This window comes from Hemitrygon akajei, chromosome 18 (assembly GCF_048418815.1).
Source record: "Hemitrygon akajei chromosome 18, sHemAka1.3, whole genome shotgun sequence".
Taxonomy (NCBI): Eukaryota; Metazoa; Chordata; class Chondrichthyes; order Myliobatiformes; family Dasyatidae; genus Hemitrygon; species Hemitrygon akajei.
The window spans coordinates 63,164,875-63,185,443 of NC_133141.1; the positions used below are offsets into that span (position 1 = coordinate 63,164,875).

The 20,569-nt window shown below is 40.0% G+C and overlaps 1 protein-coding gene across 3 annotated transcripts in view; it reads left to right on the forward strand.

Annotated features, from left to right (window-relative positions):
* The window catches only part of cacnb1 (calcium channel, voltage-dependent, beta 1 subunit), a 464,251-nt gene that overhangs the window by 214,395 nt on the left and 229,287 nt on the right, over nucleotides 1-20,569 (forward strand). For all 3 annotated transcript variants that reach the window (XM_073071735.1, XM_073071736.1, XM_073071738.1), the window contains exon 2: nucleotides 15,492-15,581. In XM_073071735.1, coding sequence (XP_072927836.1) covers nucleotides 15,492-15,581 — 90 coding nt within the window. The remainder of the gene's footprint in view (nucleotides 1-15,491; nucleotides 15,582-20,569) is intronic.

Genomic DNA, 20,569 nt, shown 5'->3' on the forward strand with positions numbered 1-20,569 from the left:
TATGTGTATGTATGTAATATATATGTGTGTGTGTGTGTGGGTGTGTGTGCATATATGTGTGTGTGTATGTATATATATATAGGAGGAGTACACAGGGAAATCTTTTCTGTGTAATGGATTAGTTCACTGACTTTTATGAATACTGCAATGGGGGCCCTCAACTCACAAGTAGGAGGGGTTATCCCCCACAGCTAGACATTTCCTCTAGCTCAACACAGGATCATTTACCAGAGACCTCAGCCTTGGAATCACACATTTGTTGCCATTTTTGTTGTTATTTGCATTTTTTGGTTCTTATTTGTTCAGGGAGTAGATCGATTAAGTTTTATTCTGCTAATTTCAATGATACATTGACAGATAAATACAGATGGCTAAGGACAAAGTAAAATTCATTTCTTTTAATGTCAATAGGCTATTAAATCCAATCAAACGTAATAGAATTTTATCCAAAATGAAAAAAAAACAAGCCCATGTAGTATATTCACAGGAAACTCATTTAAGTGATAATGAGCATAAAAAACTAAAGAGAATGGGCTTCACTAATTTGTTTTTCTCCTCATATAAATCAGGACATAGGAGAGGAGTTGCTATTCTCATCTCAAGTAAGCTAAATTTTGAAAAAGTATTCGAAATGGGAGATAAAGAGGGCAGATATATTCTGGTAAGGGGAATATAATATTCAGGAAAAATTTAATGTTTCTGAAACGGAGACATTATGAAAGTGGATCAAAGTCTATGAAAATACTGGCGTGGAAACTGAAAAAAAAGATAGCAGAAAATACAATTCATAGAATTAGGGACCCAAGAACGAAAATGATAAAAAAAATAAGCTAAGTGAAATTCAAGAAGCTTTTGAAGTGTTTTACAAAACTCTATATTCCAAATTCCAGGGGGAAGCATAACCCAAATTGACACCTTCTTGAATTCTCTAGACCACTTTAAGTGAAGAACAAAATAGAACAATGACTGCTGACATAACTGAAGTTGAATTAAAAGCTACAATTAGTAGGCTTAAATTAAACAAGTCACCAGGATCAGATGGGTATACGGCAGAGTGGTACAAAGAATTTAAAAATGAGTTAATTCCTGTTTTACTCCCCACACTGAACTGGGCTCTAAAACAGTCACAAATGCCACCCAGTTGGAAGGAAGCGATAATCTCAGCTATACCGAAAGAAGACAAGGATAAAATGGAATGTGGGTCATTTAGACCAATATCTGTTCTTAATGTAGATTATAGATTATTTACCTCCATCATGGCCAAACGATTAGAGGAGTTTCTACCCATACTGATACATAACGATCAGACAGATTTTATGCGACAACGCCAAACAAGACAATATACGAAGGACACTTCACATTATGGATCATATACAAAAAAATTAAATCGAAGCAATAGTGATAAGCGTGGATGCTGAAAAGGAATTTGATTCAGTTAATTGGAATTTTCTTTACAGAGTTTTACATAGATTTGGTTTCCAAGACACAATTATTAAAACTATACAGACACTATATGACAACCTTACGCATTATATCATATAACCATATAACAATTATAGCATGGAAACAGGCCATCTCGGCCCTTCTAGTCCATGCCGAACACTTACTCTCACCTAATCCCACTGACCCGCACTCAGCCCATAACCCTCCATTCCTTTCCTGTACAATTTTCCTGTCCTATACCTATCCAATTTTGCTTTAAATGACAATACCGAACCTGCCTCTACCACTTCTACTGGAAGCTCATTCCACACATTCCACTCTCTGAGTAAAGAAATTCTCCCTCATGTTACCCTTAAACTTTTGCCCCCTAAGTCTCAACTCATGTCTTCTTGTTTGAATCTCCCCTACTCTCAATAGAAAAAGCCTATCCACGTCAACTCTATCTATCCCCCTCATAATTTTAAATACCTCTATCAAGTCCCCCCTCAACCTTCTACGCTCCAAAGAATAAAGACCTAACTTGTTCAATCATTCTCTGTAACTTAGGTGCTAAAACCCAGGTAACATTCTAGTAAATCTTCTCTGTACTCTTTCTATTTTGTTGACATCTTTCCTATAATTCGGTGACCAGAACTGTACACAATACTCCAAATTTGGCCTCTCCAATACCTTGTACAATTTTAACATTACACCCCAACTCCTATACTCAATGCTCTGATTTATAAAGGCCAACATACCAAAAGCTTTCTTCACCACCCTATCCACATGAGATTCCACCTTCAGGGAACTATGCACCATTATTTCTAGATCACTCTGTTCTACTGCATTCCTCAATGCCCTACCATTTACCATGTATGTCCTATTTTTTGTAATCATGTATTACCATGATTATTCCTACCAAAATGTGGCACCTCACACTTATCAGCATTAAACTCCATCTGCCATCGCTCAGCCCACTCTTCTAACTGGCCTAAATCTCTCTGCAAACTTTGAAAACCTACTTCATTATCCACAACGCCACCTACTTTAGTATCATCTACATACTTACTAATCCAATTTACCACCCCATCATCCAGATCATTAATGTATATGACAAACAACATTGGACCCAGTACAGATCCCTGAGGCACAGGGCCTCCAACCTGACAAACAGTTATCCACCACTACTCTCTGGCATCTCCCATCCAGCCACTGTTGAATCCATTTTACTACTTCAATATTAATACCTAACAATTGAACCTTCCTAACTAACCTTCTGTGCGGAACCTTGTCAAAGGCCTTACTGAAGTCCATATAGACAACATCCACTGCTTTACCCTCGTCATCTTTCCTCGTAACCTCTTCAAAAAATTCTATAAGATTTGTCAAACATGATGTTCCACGCACAAATCCATGTTGACTGTTCCTAATCAGACCCTGTCTATCCGGATAATTATCTATACCATCTCTAAGAATACTTTCCATTAATTTACCCACCACTGACGTCAAACTGATAGGCCTATAATTGCTAGGTTTACTCTTAGAACCCTTTTTAAACAATGGAACCACATGAGCAATACGCCAATCCTCCAGTATCATCCCCATTTCTAATGACATTTGAAATATTTCTATCAAAGACACTGCTATTTCTACACTAACCTCCCTCAAGGTCCTAGGGAAAATCCTGTCAGGACTCGGAGATTTATCCACTTTTATATTCCTTATATCTGGAACCATTAGCTCAATACATCAGACAAAATGAAGATATCAGGGGAATTACTATTAAAGGGACAGAGCATAAACTGGCTTGTTACGCAGATGACATTTTGATCTATCTAGGGCAACCAACATACTTTTTACCTAAATTGATGCAATCCTTTGAACAATATGGTCAATGATCAGGATACAAGATCAACATAGATAAAACCCAATTACTTTCATATTACTATAGCCCACCAAGAGAAACTGAAAGTAGATATCCCTGGGCATGGCAAACTGAGTCTTTCAAATATTTGGGCATCATTATGCCAAAAGATTTGGCAAAATTATCAGAATGTAATTATCAGCCTTTATATAAAAACAATTAAGGAAGATATGGCAAGATGGAACCTGATTCCTTTTTTCAGTCTCAGTTCAAGTATTGAGTCTATTAAAATGAATATACTGCCCGGACTGTTATATCTCTTTCAGACCCTACCAATAGAGATGAATCAAAATCAATTCAATGAATGGAACAAGATGTTATCAAGGTATATTTGGCAGGATAAAAGGCCTAGAGTTCGTCTCAAAACTTTGCAATTAGCAAAGGAAAGGGGGGGATGGGGCCTATCTTCTCTTAGAGATTATTATTTTGCAGCACAGTTGAGAGCTGTGATATGTTGGTGCAACCCATCATATGACGCTCAATGGAAAAACATTGAGGAGCGGGTACTTCCCATCCCCATACAAGCAATTTTGGCTGATAAAAACCTGCAAAGCTACATAAATACTATTGATAACCCATGGGTGAAATTGACTCTTAAAATATAGAAAACTACTATAAAAGAATATAATCTAGAGGGAGATATTGCAAGTCTTAAATGGTGTGCATATGACTCTGATTTTACACCAAATAAATTGGATGCTAGATTTAAGGACTGGACAGCTAAAGGAATAACAGTTCTTTGCAACATAATGAAAGAAGGAACACTGTTCAATTTTGAAATGCTTAAAGAGAAACACTTATTAGAAAAAGAAGATTTTTATCGGTATTTACAGATACGACAATATGTTAATAAGACGCTTAAAAATGTAACCAAGCCAAGTACATGCTTGATAAAGCTATTTAGAAAAGCATATAATTCAGATAATGGTAGTAGAATCATTTCAAGCATGTATAAGGGGTTGTCAAATCTTAAAACACATTCAACTTCATACATTAAAACAAAATGGGAGAAGGAAGGAGGGCTAATTATATCTGAGGAAGAATGGACAATAATATGGAGGTATCAATGGAAGTGTACCAGTTCACAGAAATGGAGGCAGTTTGGATGGGAAAATGTGATAAGCTATTTTATTACACCCTCTCAGAAATCCCATTATGATAGTAACCTCCCTGTTTGCTGGAGAAATTGTGGAAATCAAAATGCAAATCATTATCATTTTTTGGGACTGCCCTGTTATCAAAGACTATTGGAGGGAGATACACAATGCCCTACAAGACATCTTTAAATGTGAAATACCCTTAGAGAGTAAGACCATATATTTTGGATATATACCTCAAGAATGGTTGAAAAGAATTAAATATTTAATGAATATACTGTTGGTGGCTGGTAAAAAGACTCTTACTAGGAAATGGTTATCACAGGAGAGCCCAACTTTAAATGCATAGATGGAAATTACAATGGACATTTACAAAATGGAGAAGATAACAGCATCTGTTAATCATAAGCTTGAACAATTTGATTCTGTTACGTACCCAGTAACTGGGTGTCTTACCAGCAAAGATAGAAGTGTCCGTTGGAGTCTGGTACTATTTTCAAAACAGTGTTTATTAGTAAAAATATACAAATCAATATCAACAATGCAAATATACAGATTATACACGTTAGCAATACTAAACCTAAAAGTGTGGGTATAATAATAATCAATAATAAACAAGCTCTATCGTTGTCTAGGGGATAAGGAATTATCATGGGAAAGTATAAAGTTCAGTTCATGTAGGTTGAGGTAGTTGTTGGTTCTTTCGTTGTAACCATTGAAGGGAGAGAGAGAGAGAGAGAGAGAGAGAGAGAGAGAGAGAGAGAGAGAGAGAGAGAGAGAGAGAGAGAGAGAGAGAGAGCAAACAGTGACAGCTATTGTCTTGCAAACCTTCCTTTACTTTCTTGATCCATCAATGTGTTGTTGTGGCCATTCAGGTATGACCCCTCTGTCCTTTAGCTAGACCGTTCTTCTATGGTGGACTCGTCACCCAGGCAAGGGTGGACACACACACAAGCCCCCACCGGCCTCGCTATAAACACTGTGAGTTAAAATTGACCGATCATTCGTTCGGTCTCCGATGCCCCCACACCTTCTCGTGGGTTCCAACACTTGAGCAGTGCTCACTAGTGTGTCTCCTGGTACTCCTCTTGGTGTGTCTCCTGGTGTGTCTGAGGGGTGTCTCCCCAGACCTCACTTTTATCCCCACTCACGGGGTCTCAGGTGTCAATCAGTTTTGAATGGCTTAGTCCATCGAACCAGCCTACTCCGGCTGTCCATTGAGGAATTTTAATGAACAGAATAGTACCAAGTAAACAGCCCTCTCCGGAGCCGTGAGTCTTACAGGAGTCATAATATGGTCTCTCTCCCCCGGTGTTATCATGCCCTTGTCTGAAGCAAATGTTCCACTCCCAGTATGTTTTGTTCCATCTCTTTCTCTCTCATTAACATCGTGGTAACAGTAACGGTTTGTAATTCTCCCAGGAGAGGGGGACATGGGCAACTCTGTACCCTTCTGCCCATCAGAGTTGTTCATCCTTCATAACACCCCCATCCTTCTGGGAATTTTCACTAAAGGGGAAAATTAACTAGTACAGTGTTTTACAGGATTAGAGTTTAGCAAAAAATACAGAAGTGTTCTTAACTATAAAGCAATACAGATATACCTTCACTTAGCATCTAGATAAACAGTCAGCGATTACATTGTCACTTCCTTTAATATATTGTATCTTAATAAATTCCTGTAGCATCAGACTCCAATTTAATAACCACCTGTTTTATTCATTTTTGTCAGCAAAAAAAACTAAAGGGTTGTGATCTTAGCTTAAGTGTATATTACAAAATGTGAACCAATACATGTGTGATTATACTGTAGTACATTACAAAAGTTTGTGCAAATATTAATCTCTATTTTACTTTTTAAACTTAACATTCAATCTTCCATGGTGTTGTCTTTATTATTTACATGCTTTGTCAAATTCCCTCAAAACCAGATCCGGTGGCATTTGTCAACCTTTTCCCCTTTTCCATTTAACTCTCATGTGGTTAGCTTGCTCACCAGTGTGGAATAAGCCTTCGCATACTCCTTTCATAGGAGTTATCTTATCACCAATGTTTTCCAAACTTAGCCCATTTTCTGAACTTCCACACAACTCATTATTTTTAAGCAAGTCATTAATTTTATATTCAGGACCCTTCATTCTATTAGTTTTCAGTTTAACAGCTGCAAGTGATTCCTCTTTGTCTAAACAACATTTTTGATTCTGTCCCTCCAAATCACATCCTTGAATAACATCAGCAAGTTGTTTATCTTTACATTCCAAAACAAACTGTAATTGATTCACAGGCACCTTGTTAACAAGCCATTGTTCCTTCAATCTGGTTACTGCTTCTAAAACCAATTCAGACTTTAAATTTTCTTTATTCAATTTAGGAACAACACCTTTCCCTTCTCCTTCAATAATATTCACATCACCACCTTTTATCTCCTCACTAACTTTTAACACACCTTCTAACACAAACAACTGAGAATTCCCACTTTCCACTGTTACCAAGGTTAACCCTTTCTTCACTGAACCAAGTCCATCTGACCCAAAAGGACTGCATTCCTTTTCAACTAAATCAGATACCTCAGACTTTTCCTGAGTTTCATTACTAGGTTCAGTACCATGTGACTCCACATCTTGAACACACTCAAACGGGACATCTACCTCTTCCAGGCTTTCCATACCCGTCCCTTTTTCAAATTCTAAGTTCCCCTGATCCTCCCAGTTACTCTCTGGGCAACTCCCATCTGGAGTAAACTCAACCCTGCGGGTTAAAACAACTTCATCTGCTAACCCAGCAGACTCCTTCAAGGTAATGGCATCCTTTTCATCTAGGACTGCCCTTATATCATTATCAGGAACACCTTTATATTCTTCAACTTCAAACTGCTCTGTCAAGCCAGACAGATCATCCGTGTCCAACCCTGGACCTTCTAACTGCCTTATCTGTTTCTCATCTTTACACTGTGCCTCTATAAATTCCCTCTTGGCTAAGGGTAGGTCTACCTCCTCTCCTTTACTCTCTTCCACCTCCCTTTTCTCCGTTTTACCATCCCCTAACCCCTGTTGGTACAGGGTCGGTAAAAACGTCTCAGCCAAATCAACACTGGACTAATTTAAACTGTCCTCTTTCTCAGCCGCCTTTCTCGACATGCTGCGAGTGATTGCGCATGCGGGATAGATCTTGGAATCCAGGGGCGGGTCCTCAGCACTCACAGGCTTGCTCGTTAATTTCACTGCTGAATACACGTTACCACCTGCTAAATCATTACCAAGAAGGACGTCCACGCCGTCTCTCGGTAATTCTGACTGCACCCCTACTTCAACTGGTCCAGATACCAGGTCACAGTTTAAAATGATCCCATGCAAAGGCACAGCTTCTGTCCCTTTTCCTATGCCTCTTAATACCACCTCTCCAGTCTCAGGACCAAAATCTAGCACCTTACTTAAGATTAATGACTGATCAGCCCCAGTATCTCTCCAGATTCTCACTGGAACTGGGGTTTCTATTTCTTTCACAGACACCGTCCCTTCTGAAATAAATTTCTCACGCCTCTCTCGTACTCCATCTACCTTTGCTTTCCTCGTCAATTTGCTGATCAACTCAATACAACCTGTAGGGACTGCCGTTTTCCCTTTTCCTGTCTCCTTCTTCGGAGCAAAGCACTTAGATGCAATATGACCAACCTTTCCACAATTATAACAGGTCAAGCCAGGAACCTTCCTGCCAGCCTGCTTTTCCTCCTCCTCACCTTTTCCACTAGCTCCCGGCTTATCCTCGACCTTAGCCGGTGGACTTTCTCTACCGTCCCTACTGCCTTTCTGGTAACTCTTATTTGAGGAAAACTTTGTCTTGTGGGTTAGGGCATATTCATCTGCAAACCTGGCAAATTCCGATATAGACTTATTCGGCTTCTCGTTCAGATACATCCTGATATTATCCGAAACACAACCTTTAAATTCTTCAATCAGAATTAACTCTCTCAAACGATGGAAATCCTCCTCCACCTTTTCTGCAGCACACCAGCGATCCAAGAGCACACCCTTTTCATAGGCAAACTCTGCATACGTCTGATTCCACAGTTTCTTTAAATCTCTGAACTTTTGTCTATATGCCTTAGGTACCAACTCATAGGCCCGAAGGATGGCCTGTTTTATTTCCTCATAATCCTCAGACTCGTCCATGGACAATGCCGCATATGCCCGTTGAGCCTTCCCTTTTAATGCACTTTGTAACAACGCCACCCACTGATCTCTGGGCCACTTCTGATTCACTGCCACATTTTCAAAATGCAAGAAGTAACTATCAACATCTGTCTCCTCGAACGGAGGTACTAACCTAAACTCTCTACTAACATTAAACTTCTCCTCTCAGTCTGCCCCTCGGTCTTTTCCCTGTTGCTTTACCCTCTCTATTTCCAGCTCATGTTGCCTCTGTTTCTCTTTCTCATTTAGCTGGAGCTCATACTCCCTTTTCTTCTGCTCCGCGTCCAACCTTAATCTTTCCATCTCTAACTGAACCACCCCAACAACTGGTTTCTTTTCAGGGATAAGTTCCAATACCCCCGGCGTGAACACATCCTCGGATATATAATACTGGGCTATGGCCCTCTGTATCTCCCACTTTTTCATTGATGACTTCACCTCTGTGAGATTTAAACCTTTCGCAATATTCACCGTCCGTCTTATTGGCGGTCTCTAGCGCCTTCAAAGTCGGGTTTTGTATAAATTCGTCTACATCCATCTTTGCTGTTTTCCCATCTGGCTACCCATGCAACCAGAACAAATAATGGACTTATAGCCCGATTCACTGGCCCCCCCAATCTGGTATCAAATCCCAGACGAGCCCCCAATTTGTACCGTACCCCGTAACTGGGTGTCTTACCAGCAAAGATAGAAGTGTCCGTTGGGGTCTGGTACTATTTTCAAAACAGTGTTTATTAGTTAAAATATACAAATCAATATCAACAATGCAAATATACAGATTATACACATTAGCAATACTAAACCTAAAAGTGTGGGTATAATAATAATCAATAATAAACAAGCTCTATCATTGTCTAGGGGATAAGGAATTATCATGGGAAAGTATAAAGTTCAGTTCATGTAGGTTGAGGTAGTTGTTGGTTCTTTCGTTGTAACCATTGAAGGGAGAGAGAGAGAGAGAGAGAGAGAGAGAGAGAGAGAGAGAGAGAGAGAGAGAGAGAGAGAGAGAGAGAGAGCGAGCAAACAGTGACAGCTATTGTCTTGCAAACCTTCCTTTACTTTCTTGATCCATCAATGTGTTGTTGTGGCCATTCAGGTACGACCCCTTTGTCCTTTAGTTAGACCGTTCTTCTATGGTGGACTCGTCACCCAGGCAAGGGTGGACACACACACAAGCCCCCACCGGCCTCGCTATAAACACTGTGAGTTAAAATTGACCGATCATTCATTCGGTCTCCGATGCCCCCACACCTTCTCGTGGGTTCCAACACTTAAGCAGTGCTCACTAGTGTGTCTCTTGGTGCATCTCCTGGTGTGTCTGAGGGGTGTCTCCCCAGACCTCACTTACTCACGGGGTCTCAGGTGTCAATCAGTTTTGAATGGCTTAGCCCATCAAACCAGCCCACTACAGCTGTCCACTGAGGAATTTTAATGAACAGAATAGTACCAAGTAAACAGCCCTCTCCGGAGCCGTGAGTCTTACAGGAGTCATAATATGGTCTCTCTCCCCCGGTGTTATCATGCCCTTGTCTGAAGCAAATGTTCCAGTCCCAGTATGTTTTGTTCCATCTCTTTCTCTCTCATTAACATCGTGGTAACAGTAACGGTTTGTAATTCTCCCAGGGGAGGGGGACATGGGCAACTCTGTACCCTTCTGCCCGTCAGAGTTGTTTATCCTTCATAACAATTCATACTGGGAAAAATGGTTTAACTACATATGCCTCATAGGCCTGATTTTATTCTTACAAATCAATAAATATGTTGTAAAAAAAAGATCACTCCCTACTTGTATGTAGTTTTTTCCTTTTATTTGCTTTTTCTTTCCACTCTTTTCTATAATTGTATACCTCAGATAAATACTATGTGGAGATTTGTGACATATATGATTATATGATATATGTGTACAATGTCTGAAATACATCTTATGGAAATGTTTGTTTGATGATGAACTTCAATTAAAAAAAATTACAAAAAAAAAGAAAAGGTCAGCATGTTAGAGCTGAAGGAGAGGAAAGGGCCAGTGTTCAGCTCACTGCTCTGTGAGGTTTACTCGTCTCTGCACTGTACTGAGGCTGTGACCTACAAGTAATGGCCTCCTGAATCAGCTGTGACTCGCTTTCGTGAACTTCATTTCTGAATAATATTTGCTTACTTTTATTGTTTGCACAATTTGTTTCTTTTCATTGGGTGTTTGATGGTCTTCTTTTTCTTAATGGGCTTTATTAGGTTTCTTTGTTTTGTGTCTGCCTGTAAGGAGACGAATCTCAAAGTTGCATATACTTCGATAATAAATATACTTTGAACCTAACTGGGACAGGAGACTTTGGCATACAGTTTCTAACTAGCATCAGTTTTCTGTATTTGTATGGGCATTAGACACTACACCATGCTTAGAGTGAACAGTTTTGAATTGGTGTCAGTTGCCTGTGTTTGCATTCAAAAAGCAGTGATTTTTATCACTGACAGTTGGCAATAAATAAGCAGTAAGACAATTTAGAACTGTTTTAGTCACTGCAGTTTCAAGCATTCAAGCTTGGAGATGCCAGAAATGAAAATGAAACTACTTAGCAATTTCAAGTTAGTAACTATGAAGAATTTGAAGGTATCGATAGTCATTTTGTATGTTACAATGAAAATGAAGATTTGGAAGATGAAATTATCAAAAACATTGTATGATGGCAGTCCATTATCTATACAAAGTGTCTGCACTGACTTTGTTCATTTACCGTCAATCAAAAGAACACTGGATGAATTCCTCCATCAATAACTATAAGGAAATAAGTTTAGTAGTACTGTTGTAATATTGGTAGTTTCTGTGCTTTTATGTATTTCATTTAATTACAGAATTTATTACTCAGTTAAATGGTAGGTTGTTTCTTTTTATACTTCTTTAAAATTAATTTCCATGAAACTTCAGCTAATTAGGGCAGCCGTTTAACTGGGCCAAAATGTACTGGTCCCAATCCATCCCAATTAACCAGAATTATCTATAATTCTTATTGGGAAGTTTGGCATCAGGAATTATTTCTGTAAAAGTGCCATTTTGATGCAACCTATTTACTAATGTTGTTTCAAGGAAGGGAATCCTTATCTGCTCTTTGAGTTTAGAACCACATCAAGAACTAAATGACATTTGGACATCAGCTGGTAGGTAGCAAGTACTGTCTCTACCCCAAAATTCTAAGCAAAGGTCACCTCAATAAGACAGGGTTTCACTACCTATGCATGACATTGATTCTATGCCAATTATTTCCTACAAGAGTAACACATGCAAAATCCTAGATGCAGGATCTATGGAGAGGAATAAACAGTCGACACTTCAAGGATCTCAGCCCAAAAAATTGACTGCTTTTTCCTTTCCAGTGATGCTCCCTGATTTGCTGAGTTCCTGCAGCATTTTGTGTGTCTTGTGTTAATCTGGATTTCCAGCATCTGCAGAATCAATTGCTTCTGATTTTCTATAAGAGAATAGGTTTGCTTAGATCCCTGCATCAGAGGCGTTGAGGATGATGGAGCATTTGCAACAGTCTGGTTAGAATCACTAACTACAGTAACTTCTCTGATAACCTTGTTCAAAGAATTGGAAACTGAGATGGTCTGTGTCTTAGCAGTAATGGTACTCTCTCCCCTTTACAGAATTGCAAGAACAGATTCTGCAGGTCAGTTACCTTCTGCCCCACCAGCTTTTCCACTTTCTATAAATCATTTATCACAATTTACATCAGCTTTGTTTGATTCTGATGGTTTTTAATCCAAGGTTCTTTAGGAAGTCAAGAAAGTGAACAAATATTTTTGCTTCATGATCATTTTATTAAGCACCAGTAGAACAAAGCAAATAAGAAACTGAGGAGCAGATGCTATTATCCTAGAACAAAGAACAAGGAAAAGACTAAAAGATAGTGGGACCACGTGTTCAGCTCTTTTTATACCATAGATGAGAAACATTCCATTCAAATTTGTAGATAAGAGTTAAGCAATCAGATAGCCCCTATTCAAACAATGAAACACCAGAGCTAATCAAGCAGCTTCAACTGTTACACGAGCATGGCAGTGGACGAACCCAAGTGCAGAACATGGGCACAGGGACAGAGTCGGGAGACGTTATTGACATGGCAAGCATGGAATCAGTATCCAGGAGTGATGCTAGGCTTAAAACTGGCAGTCCTAAGAACCATGAAACAAGGCTACTCACACTGGAGTCAACCAACGAACTGGCAGCTCCTTGTTGTGTTCACAGGGTTTTAATACTGCAGTTGCTGATGGAAAGCAGGTGTGTGTAGTTAGTGGAACCTGGGAATGATTGGAAACTAAATGAGAGGACTGAGGCCCAAATCCTGAGGTAAATAGCAAGGTGGGGGATTGCCAGAAGGGACCATGACATCAACAAGATTCCACATCTTTCCCCTCCTCTCTCCTTTTCAATATTCCAAAGGGATCGCAAAGGGAGTAGTAGCTGGATTTTCTCTTGTTGGATAACGCCATTGCCTGGCACTTGTGTGGCACCTATCATCCCAAGCCTGGATATTGTCCAGACTTTGCTGCATTTAGCCGTGGACTGCTTTGTTGTTTAAGGAAATGTGCAAGGTGCAGAACACTACACTACTCCTTCTGACCTTACATTTGTAAAGATCTTAACTAGCCACTGCCATGAAAATCAGTCAATCAAAAAGAACCAGTCACTAACAAAGACATGAGACTGCAGATGGTGGTATCTGCAGCAACAAACAATCTGCTGAAGAAACTCAGTGGATTGAGCAGCATGTGTAGGAGGAAAAGGATTGTTGCTGTTTCAGGAGTTTTCCTGATGCAGAGTTTGACCTGAAATGTTGACAGATCCCTTCCACAGAAGCTGCTCAACTCTGGAGGGCAAGAGTTAGATTGGTCACCCTTTCATTCTTGAGCCTATCACCCCTGCTGGGGCATAGGCTGTCAATTGCAGCTTGCCAGAGTCCTCTGTCTTGGGCCAATTTTTCAGTCTTTCAAGATGTAGCCCATCAAAGATACTTCTGCTCCCAGGGATGAAATCTTTGGAGCTTCTGTTGGTGTTTCTGTAGCTCTGGGTTTTACAGGCTGGGCTTGTGCCCAGCATCACTTTATGGGCTTATAATCAATCTATCTATGGTACATAAGCTACTTTATGTTCTTGTATTTATTGTACTTTTTATTATTATTGTGTTCCTTATCTCACTGTGTTTTTGTGCTGCATCAGATCTGGAGTGACAATTATTTCATTTTCCTTTACATTTGTGTTCTGGAAATGACATTAAACAATCTTGAGTAATCTTAAGTTGAATACATGTTTTGTGAAATGTATATTTACGGTCCTAGATTTATCTCTGTGGCTAAGTAGTTGAATTGATCAGTGGAATTTTGTTTGACTTTCACTTTTTCATATCTTATAAACACTGCTCTATTTATAAAATAACCTTTTATTTTTATTCTGCCTTTAAAAATTTCTTTGTGATTTGTACTGTTGTGGCAACAAGAACAGTACACAGTTGCTGGAAGAAGAAGCAGTTTAAGTAGGAGCCACAATGTTGCTTTCATGATATTCAAGGGCAAAATAAAGTTTATTATCCAAATACCTCTATTTTGCCATATACTACTTTGAGGTTTATTTTCTTGCAGGTATTTACAGGAAAATAAATATAATAGGATTTCCAAAAAAAACCTATACATAAAGAGTGACAAACAACCAATGTTTGGACCAAAGGATTGAAGTTTATTGCATCCTTACATTTTGTAATAAATGTTCAAAGTAAGTTTATTACCAAAGTACACATATATATTACCATATGCTACCCTAAGATTCAGTTTCTTGCAGACATTCACATAGAACAAAGAAATATAATAGAATCAGTGAAAAACTACACACCAAGACTGACAAAGAACCAATGTGGAAGTAAAGGCAAATCTTGCAAATACAAGAAAAAATAATTAATAAATAAATAATAAAAGTTGGGAGTGGTGTGGGTAGTCTGGAGGTTACAGCACAACATCAATAGGATGCAGAACTGAAGCTTTTAAGGCGCTTGGAAGTAGTTGCAAGGGGGATGTCAGAGGTAAGGTTTTCACACACAGAGTGGTGAGTGCATGGAATGCACTGCTGGTGACAATGGTAGAGGTGGATACAATAGGTTCTTTTAAGAGACTCTTGGATAAGTACATGGAATACATAGAGGGCTATGCGGTAGGGTAATTCTAGAGAGTTTCTAGAGTAGTTTCTAGGTCGGCACAACATTGTGGGCCAAAGGGCCTGTAATGTGTTGTAGATTTTTATGATCTATATTCTAAATATAGAGAACATGAGTCCAAGAAAGTGAGTCCATAGGTTATGGAACCAGTTCAGTGTGAAGTGAGTAAAGTTATATGAATGTTTAAAGCTGATTACTAATATTCTTTCTCCAGTTGATAATAATCAGTAAAAATCTTTGCCTTGGTCTGTTTAAATGGACAGTGTAGGATCAGAGGAGGGAGAATATCTGGAGCTTACAAAAGGTAATGTATAAATGCAAGCTCTGCATTTCAGTTGTCTTGACATTAGTCACACAAAGTGTCATCAAATTGTCCACATCTGGTCAGGGGGAAAGGAACTTCCCCATTCAATCCCAATTCTTAGATATGCCTTTCTGAAAATGGAGACAGGATGTAAGGATTAGTCATGCATTTTTTCCTTTCCTTGCATTGGGACAGAGGTTAGTTTTAGCAATTCAATCAGCATGAAACAAAACACAGGCTTGTCTTACGCTGTGCCAAGTGTGTAGACCATGGACTGAGTTTCAGATCTGCAACCCCGCCTGTGTAAAAACAAAAAGGCAATGATCTCGAAGGTAACTCACATATTTTTCTTCCTTCCAGCAGGGAAAGTATGCCAAAAGGAAAAGTAGATTCAAGCGCTCAGATGGGAGCACATCCTCAGATACAACTTCCAACAGCTTTGTTAGACAGGTGAGTTGGTGTAAGCAGTGCATGGCCTTGTTTAGTCAACATTCCAGTGCTCAGTTCTTCATGCTGTAGACTTTACTTCTTTAACAGTATTGAATTTGTGTTTAACTGGTCACTTCCAGCATTTCGAGACTCACTGCTACTATGTATATCAGTGGTTCCTCTTACTGCTTTGTCTGTCCTTTGCTGGGTGTGGGCCAATTGTGTGCACCTGATGTTCAATAGATACGATTGTACTTTTGACGTGATGGGCAGGGTTTTAAGTCCATCACTGCCCTCTTCCCCACCAAGCTGTGTTTGTTTATTTTTCTCATGATCTCATTGAAGATTTTCATTCTTGTACTGCACACTTTGACTTGTAATCCTGTAGTTCCAAGGTTCCTTGTGTCAGGAATTCTAGAGAAACCGTTCATTCCATGTGGCTTTCCAGATTGCCTCTGGGAGCCTTTATAGGCAACTATTGTTACCCAGACAGCAGTCCACCTCACTATACAGGGCATAACTAGGTGAGAACCAAAAGCAGTAGCCATCCTGAGCATAATACAAGTCCAAGCATCCTGAGCTAAAATATTGGGAGGAGGCCATGCTGATGTTATTCAAGGCAGAACATTGTCAGAAAGAAAGTAAACCTTTGCGTATTCACACACATAATACTGTGAATGTTAACGGTAATACTTGACTGGAATTTCATCCTGACTGGTGTTGCTAAGTGAGCTCTTCTCCCTAGATTTTTGCTCTATTGAAGGCAATTTTGGAAGAGATTTGTAGTGGGCTATGGAATGGGGTGAAATTCTCACCACTTCTTGCTAACACCCTGAAACACATATTAGTGGCTCTGTTGTCTGGTACTTCAGTGTTATTTATGAGTGATTTGCTTGGATGATGTTTCCATCTCCTCTCCATCCCTTCTATTGACAAGTTGCAGGATGTGTCAAAATGAGGGACCCAGAGTGAAAATGTAAGACATTCAATTGGGACTGGGCCACCCCACTTCAACTTTGTCTGTCACACAAGATTATAAATGGTTTATGATCAAAAGCCTTTTCTGGAGGATCTCAGTGAGTCGAGCAGCATCTGTGTGGGGGAGTGGGGAGGTGTGTGTGAATAGAATTGTCACCAATTCAATCTGAGAACCTGCATCAGAAATGCAAGTGGAAAGGGGAGATAGCTAGTGCAAGTTTCCATTTCTGAAATGTCTTCATCAAGCATTATTGGAGAGGTGGGCTTACTTGGCCTTTACTTGATGGGGTTTGGGTTATTAGACCTTTTGGATGCCTGAGATGTTAACGGTATGAGTGTCTGCAAACTTCAGAGCATTGTGACAGAACCAGTTAACAAACTTTCTTGGACTGGCCTCTCAGTTGGCATCTAAACAACAGGGATGGGAGATTGACAGACTGACAAGTCTCCAAGTCACTTTGTCCTTCTAATTGTAGACATTTGTAGAGTCTCAGCATCTGAGGTAAGAGGAAAAAGACATCCTTTTTGTAAGTTGTTGTTCAAGGGTGTGAGCATTTTGCAACATGTGAAAGAGATCCCCTTGCCAAATTTGCACATCAGTTGGAAAGATGTCAATGATAGGTGTTGTGAACCTCTGCTGTGCCAGATTTGGCACAGATCTGTGCCACTGTTGGCCAGATTTGGAAATTTGGTACAGAAGCCCCATTCCAGAAGCTTGAACGTACAATGTAAGCTGATGGTGTGGTATAGTACACAGTTAGAGGAGCTGTCCTTTGGGATAAGGATGGAAGATGCCATGGCACTATGTTCAAGAGGAGCTGGAGGTCCAAGCCACTAATGCAGCAATTGTTCAAGAGTGAGCTGCCTTAATGACTATTGCCTGGTAGCACTCACATCGACAGTGATGAAATTCTTTGAGAGGTTGGTTATGACTAGACTGAACTCCTACCTCAGCAAAGACCTGGACCCATTGCAATTTGCCTATCACCACAATAGGTCAATGACAGATGCAATCTCAATGGCTCTCCGCATGGCTTTAGACCACCTGGACAACACAAACACCTACATCAGGATGCTGTTCATCGGCTATAGCTCAGCTATAGCTCAGCATTTAATACCCACAATCATTCCCACAATCTTGATTGAGAAGTTGCAGAACCTGGGCCTCTGTAACTCCCTCTGTAATTGGAACCTTGACTTCCTAACCGGAAGACCACAATCTGTGCGGATTGGGGATAACACATCCTCCTCGCTGGTGCACCTCAGGCGTGTGTGCTTAGCCCACTGCTCTACTCTCTATATATACATGATTGTGTGGCTCGGCATAGCTCAAGTACCATCTATGAATTTGCTGACAATACAACCATTGTTGGTAGAATCTTAGGTGGTGACGAAAGGGTGTACAGGAGTGAGATATGCCAACTAGTGGAATGGTGCCACAGTAACAACCTGGCACTCAACATCAGTAAGACGAAAGAGCTGATTGTGGACTTCGGGAAGGGTAAGACGAAGAAACACATACCAATCCTCATAAAGGGATCAGAAGTGGAGAGAGTGAGCAGTTTCAAGTTCCTGAGTGTCAAGTTCTCTGAGGGTCTAACCTGGTCCCAACATACTGATGTAGTCATAAAGGCAAGGCAGCAGCTATAATTCATTAGGAGCTTGAAGTGATTTGGCATGTAAACAAATACACTCAGAAACTTCTATAGTTGTACCGTGGAGAGCATTCTGACAGGCTGCATCACTGTTTGGTATGGGGGAGGGGCTACTGCACAGGACCGAAAGAAGATGCAGAGGGTTGTAAATCTAGTCAGCTCCATCTTGAGTACTAGCCTACAAAGTACCCAGGACATCTTCAGGAAGTTGTGTCTCAGAAAGGCTGCGTCCATTATTAATGACCTCCAGCACCCAGGACATGCCCTTTTCTCACTGTTACCATCAGGAAGGAGGTACAGGAGCCTGAAGACACACACTCAGCGATTCAGGAACAGCTTCTTCCGCTCTGCCATCTGATTCCTAAATGGACATTGAACCCTTGGACACTACCTCACTTTTTAAATATATATTATTTCTGTTTTTTGCATGTTTTTTATTCTATTCAATATATGTATACTGTGATTGATTTACTTTTTTTTAAATTCTAGATTATGTATTGCATTGAACTGCTGCTGCTAAGTTAACAAATTTCACGTCACATGCCGGTGATAATAAACCTGATTCTGATTCTTGAGACTTGAGAAACTGAGTTACAGAGAAAGGTTGAATAGGTTAGGATTTAATTCCCTGGAGCGTAGAAGAATGAGGGGAGATTTGATAGAGGTATATAAAATTATGATGTGTATAGATAGAGTGAATGCAAGAAGGCTTTTTCCACTGAGGCTAGGGGAGAAAAAAAAAACCAGAGGACATGGGTTAAGGGTGAAGGGGGAAAAGTTTAAAGGGAACATTGGGGAGGGGCTTCTTCATGCAGAGAGTGGTGGGAGTGGAATGAGCTGCCAGATGAAGTGGTGAATGTGGGCTCACTTTTAACATTTAAGAAAAACTTGGACAGGTACATGGATGAGAGGGGTATGTAGGGATATGGTCCAGGTACAGGTCAGTGGGACTAGGCAGAAAAATGGTTCGGCACAGCCAAGAAGGGCCAAAAGGCCTGTTTCTGTGCTGTAATGTTCTATGGTTCTGTGGTTCTGAATTATCAGAGCACTCTTTCTGGGATCTTATTGTGCACAGCAGTGCAATTTCCCAGATTTCAGTGGTGAACAAACTTCTTTGAAGCAGCTTGTTACATCTTAAGTAACACACACTAAATGTTGAAGGAACTCAGCAGGACAGATGCTGCCTGACCTGCAGAGATCCTCCAGTATTTTGTGTGTGTTGCTCTGAATTTCCAGCACCTGCAGAATCTGTTGTGTTTATGAGACACCTCAAGATCATTAGTGGCACTTCAGAAATGTGAATCTGTCTGTTTTTTAGAATAACTGCATTAACCAGTTGCCAAAAAGGCAGAGGGTAGAATAGCATTTGATTAATGTTCCAAGTTAAACCCCTACTAAGAGCAAGCATAATATGGAGCCCCGTAATACTGCAGAACAGGTGGATTTTCTGTTAAAAATAAGTAATTAAAGGTTGCACAACGTGCTGGAGATGGAATACAAGATCTTAAGCGACAAACAAACTCCTCCCTGGTGTGCAATTATTAAGTAATTCAAAGTTTGAAATGTAGCCTCCAATGCCAAACAATTCCAGCAGCACAGGGCATTCTTGGAGATCCATTTTGTAGATGAATATTTTTATGGGCTCCTAGATGGATTATTTTACGTAGAGTTCAGAAATAAAGCAAATCCATCTGTGTGTAATGAGCAGTTCCAGTCTTTATGTGAGTGTTGACTCCCTGCCAGTTCAACTTATTTGTAAAAGTGTAGCTTTTAAGCTTGGAATTTTCACCATGAGCTTTTGAAAGATCTCTTTCCATGGTTGCAATGACGAGGCAGCTCACTGTTGGAGTTGTACAGAAGAGATGCAGGTTCCTCAGCCCACCATGCCTATGCTGATCATAAAGTGCCCATCTTTATCAATCCTATTTACCAATTTCTAGTGCCTGGCTTTCTCTGCCTTGGCATTTCTAGTGCTTGAATGTTGTGATAGTCCCTGCCTCAGCCTCATGCAGACAGGTTCCTATCACCAGAAAAGCTCTTCCTCAGATTCCCTCTCAAACTCTTTTCCCCTCACCCTAACACATGCCTTCTAGTTCTATAAGGGATAGGTTTCCCTCTATCTGCCCATTCTATGCTCCTCATAATTTTGAATACTTGTTAAAATCCAATTGTGTCCTCCCCTACCCCAAGGAAAACAATCCCAGCCTCTCTAGTCTCTTCTCACTGACAACATCCTGGTGAATCTCCTCTGCACCTCTTCCAATGCAATCATGGCTTGTTAATTACTTTTTAACTGAAGCATATGAGGTTTATGATCATTAATGGTCAGATATTTTAGGTTATGTTTATTGAGCGGATGAATTCACACTTCCAAAA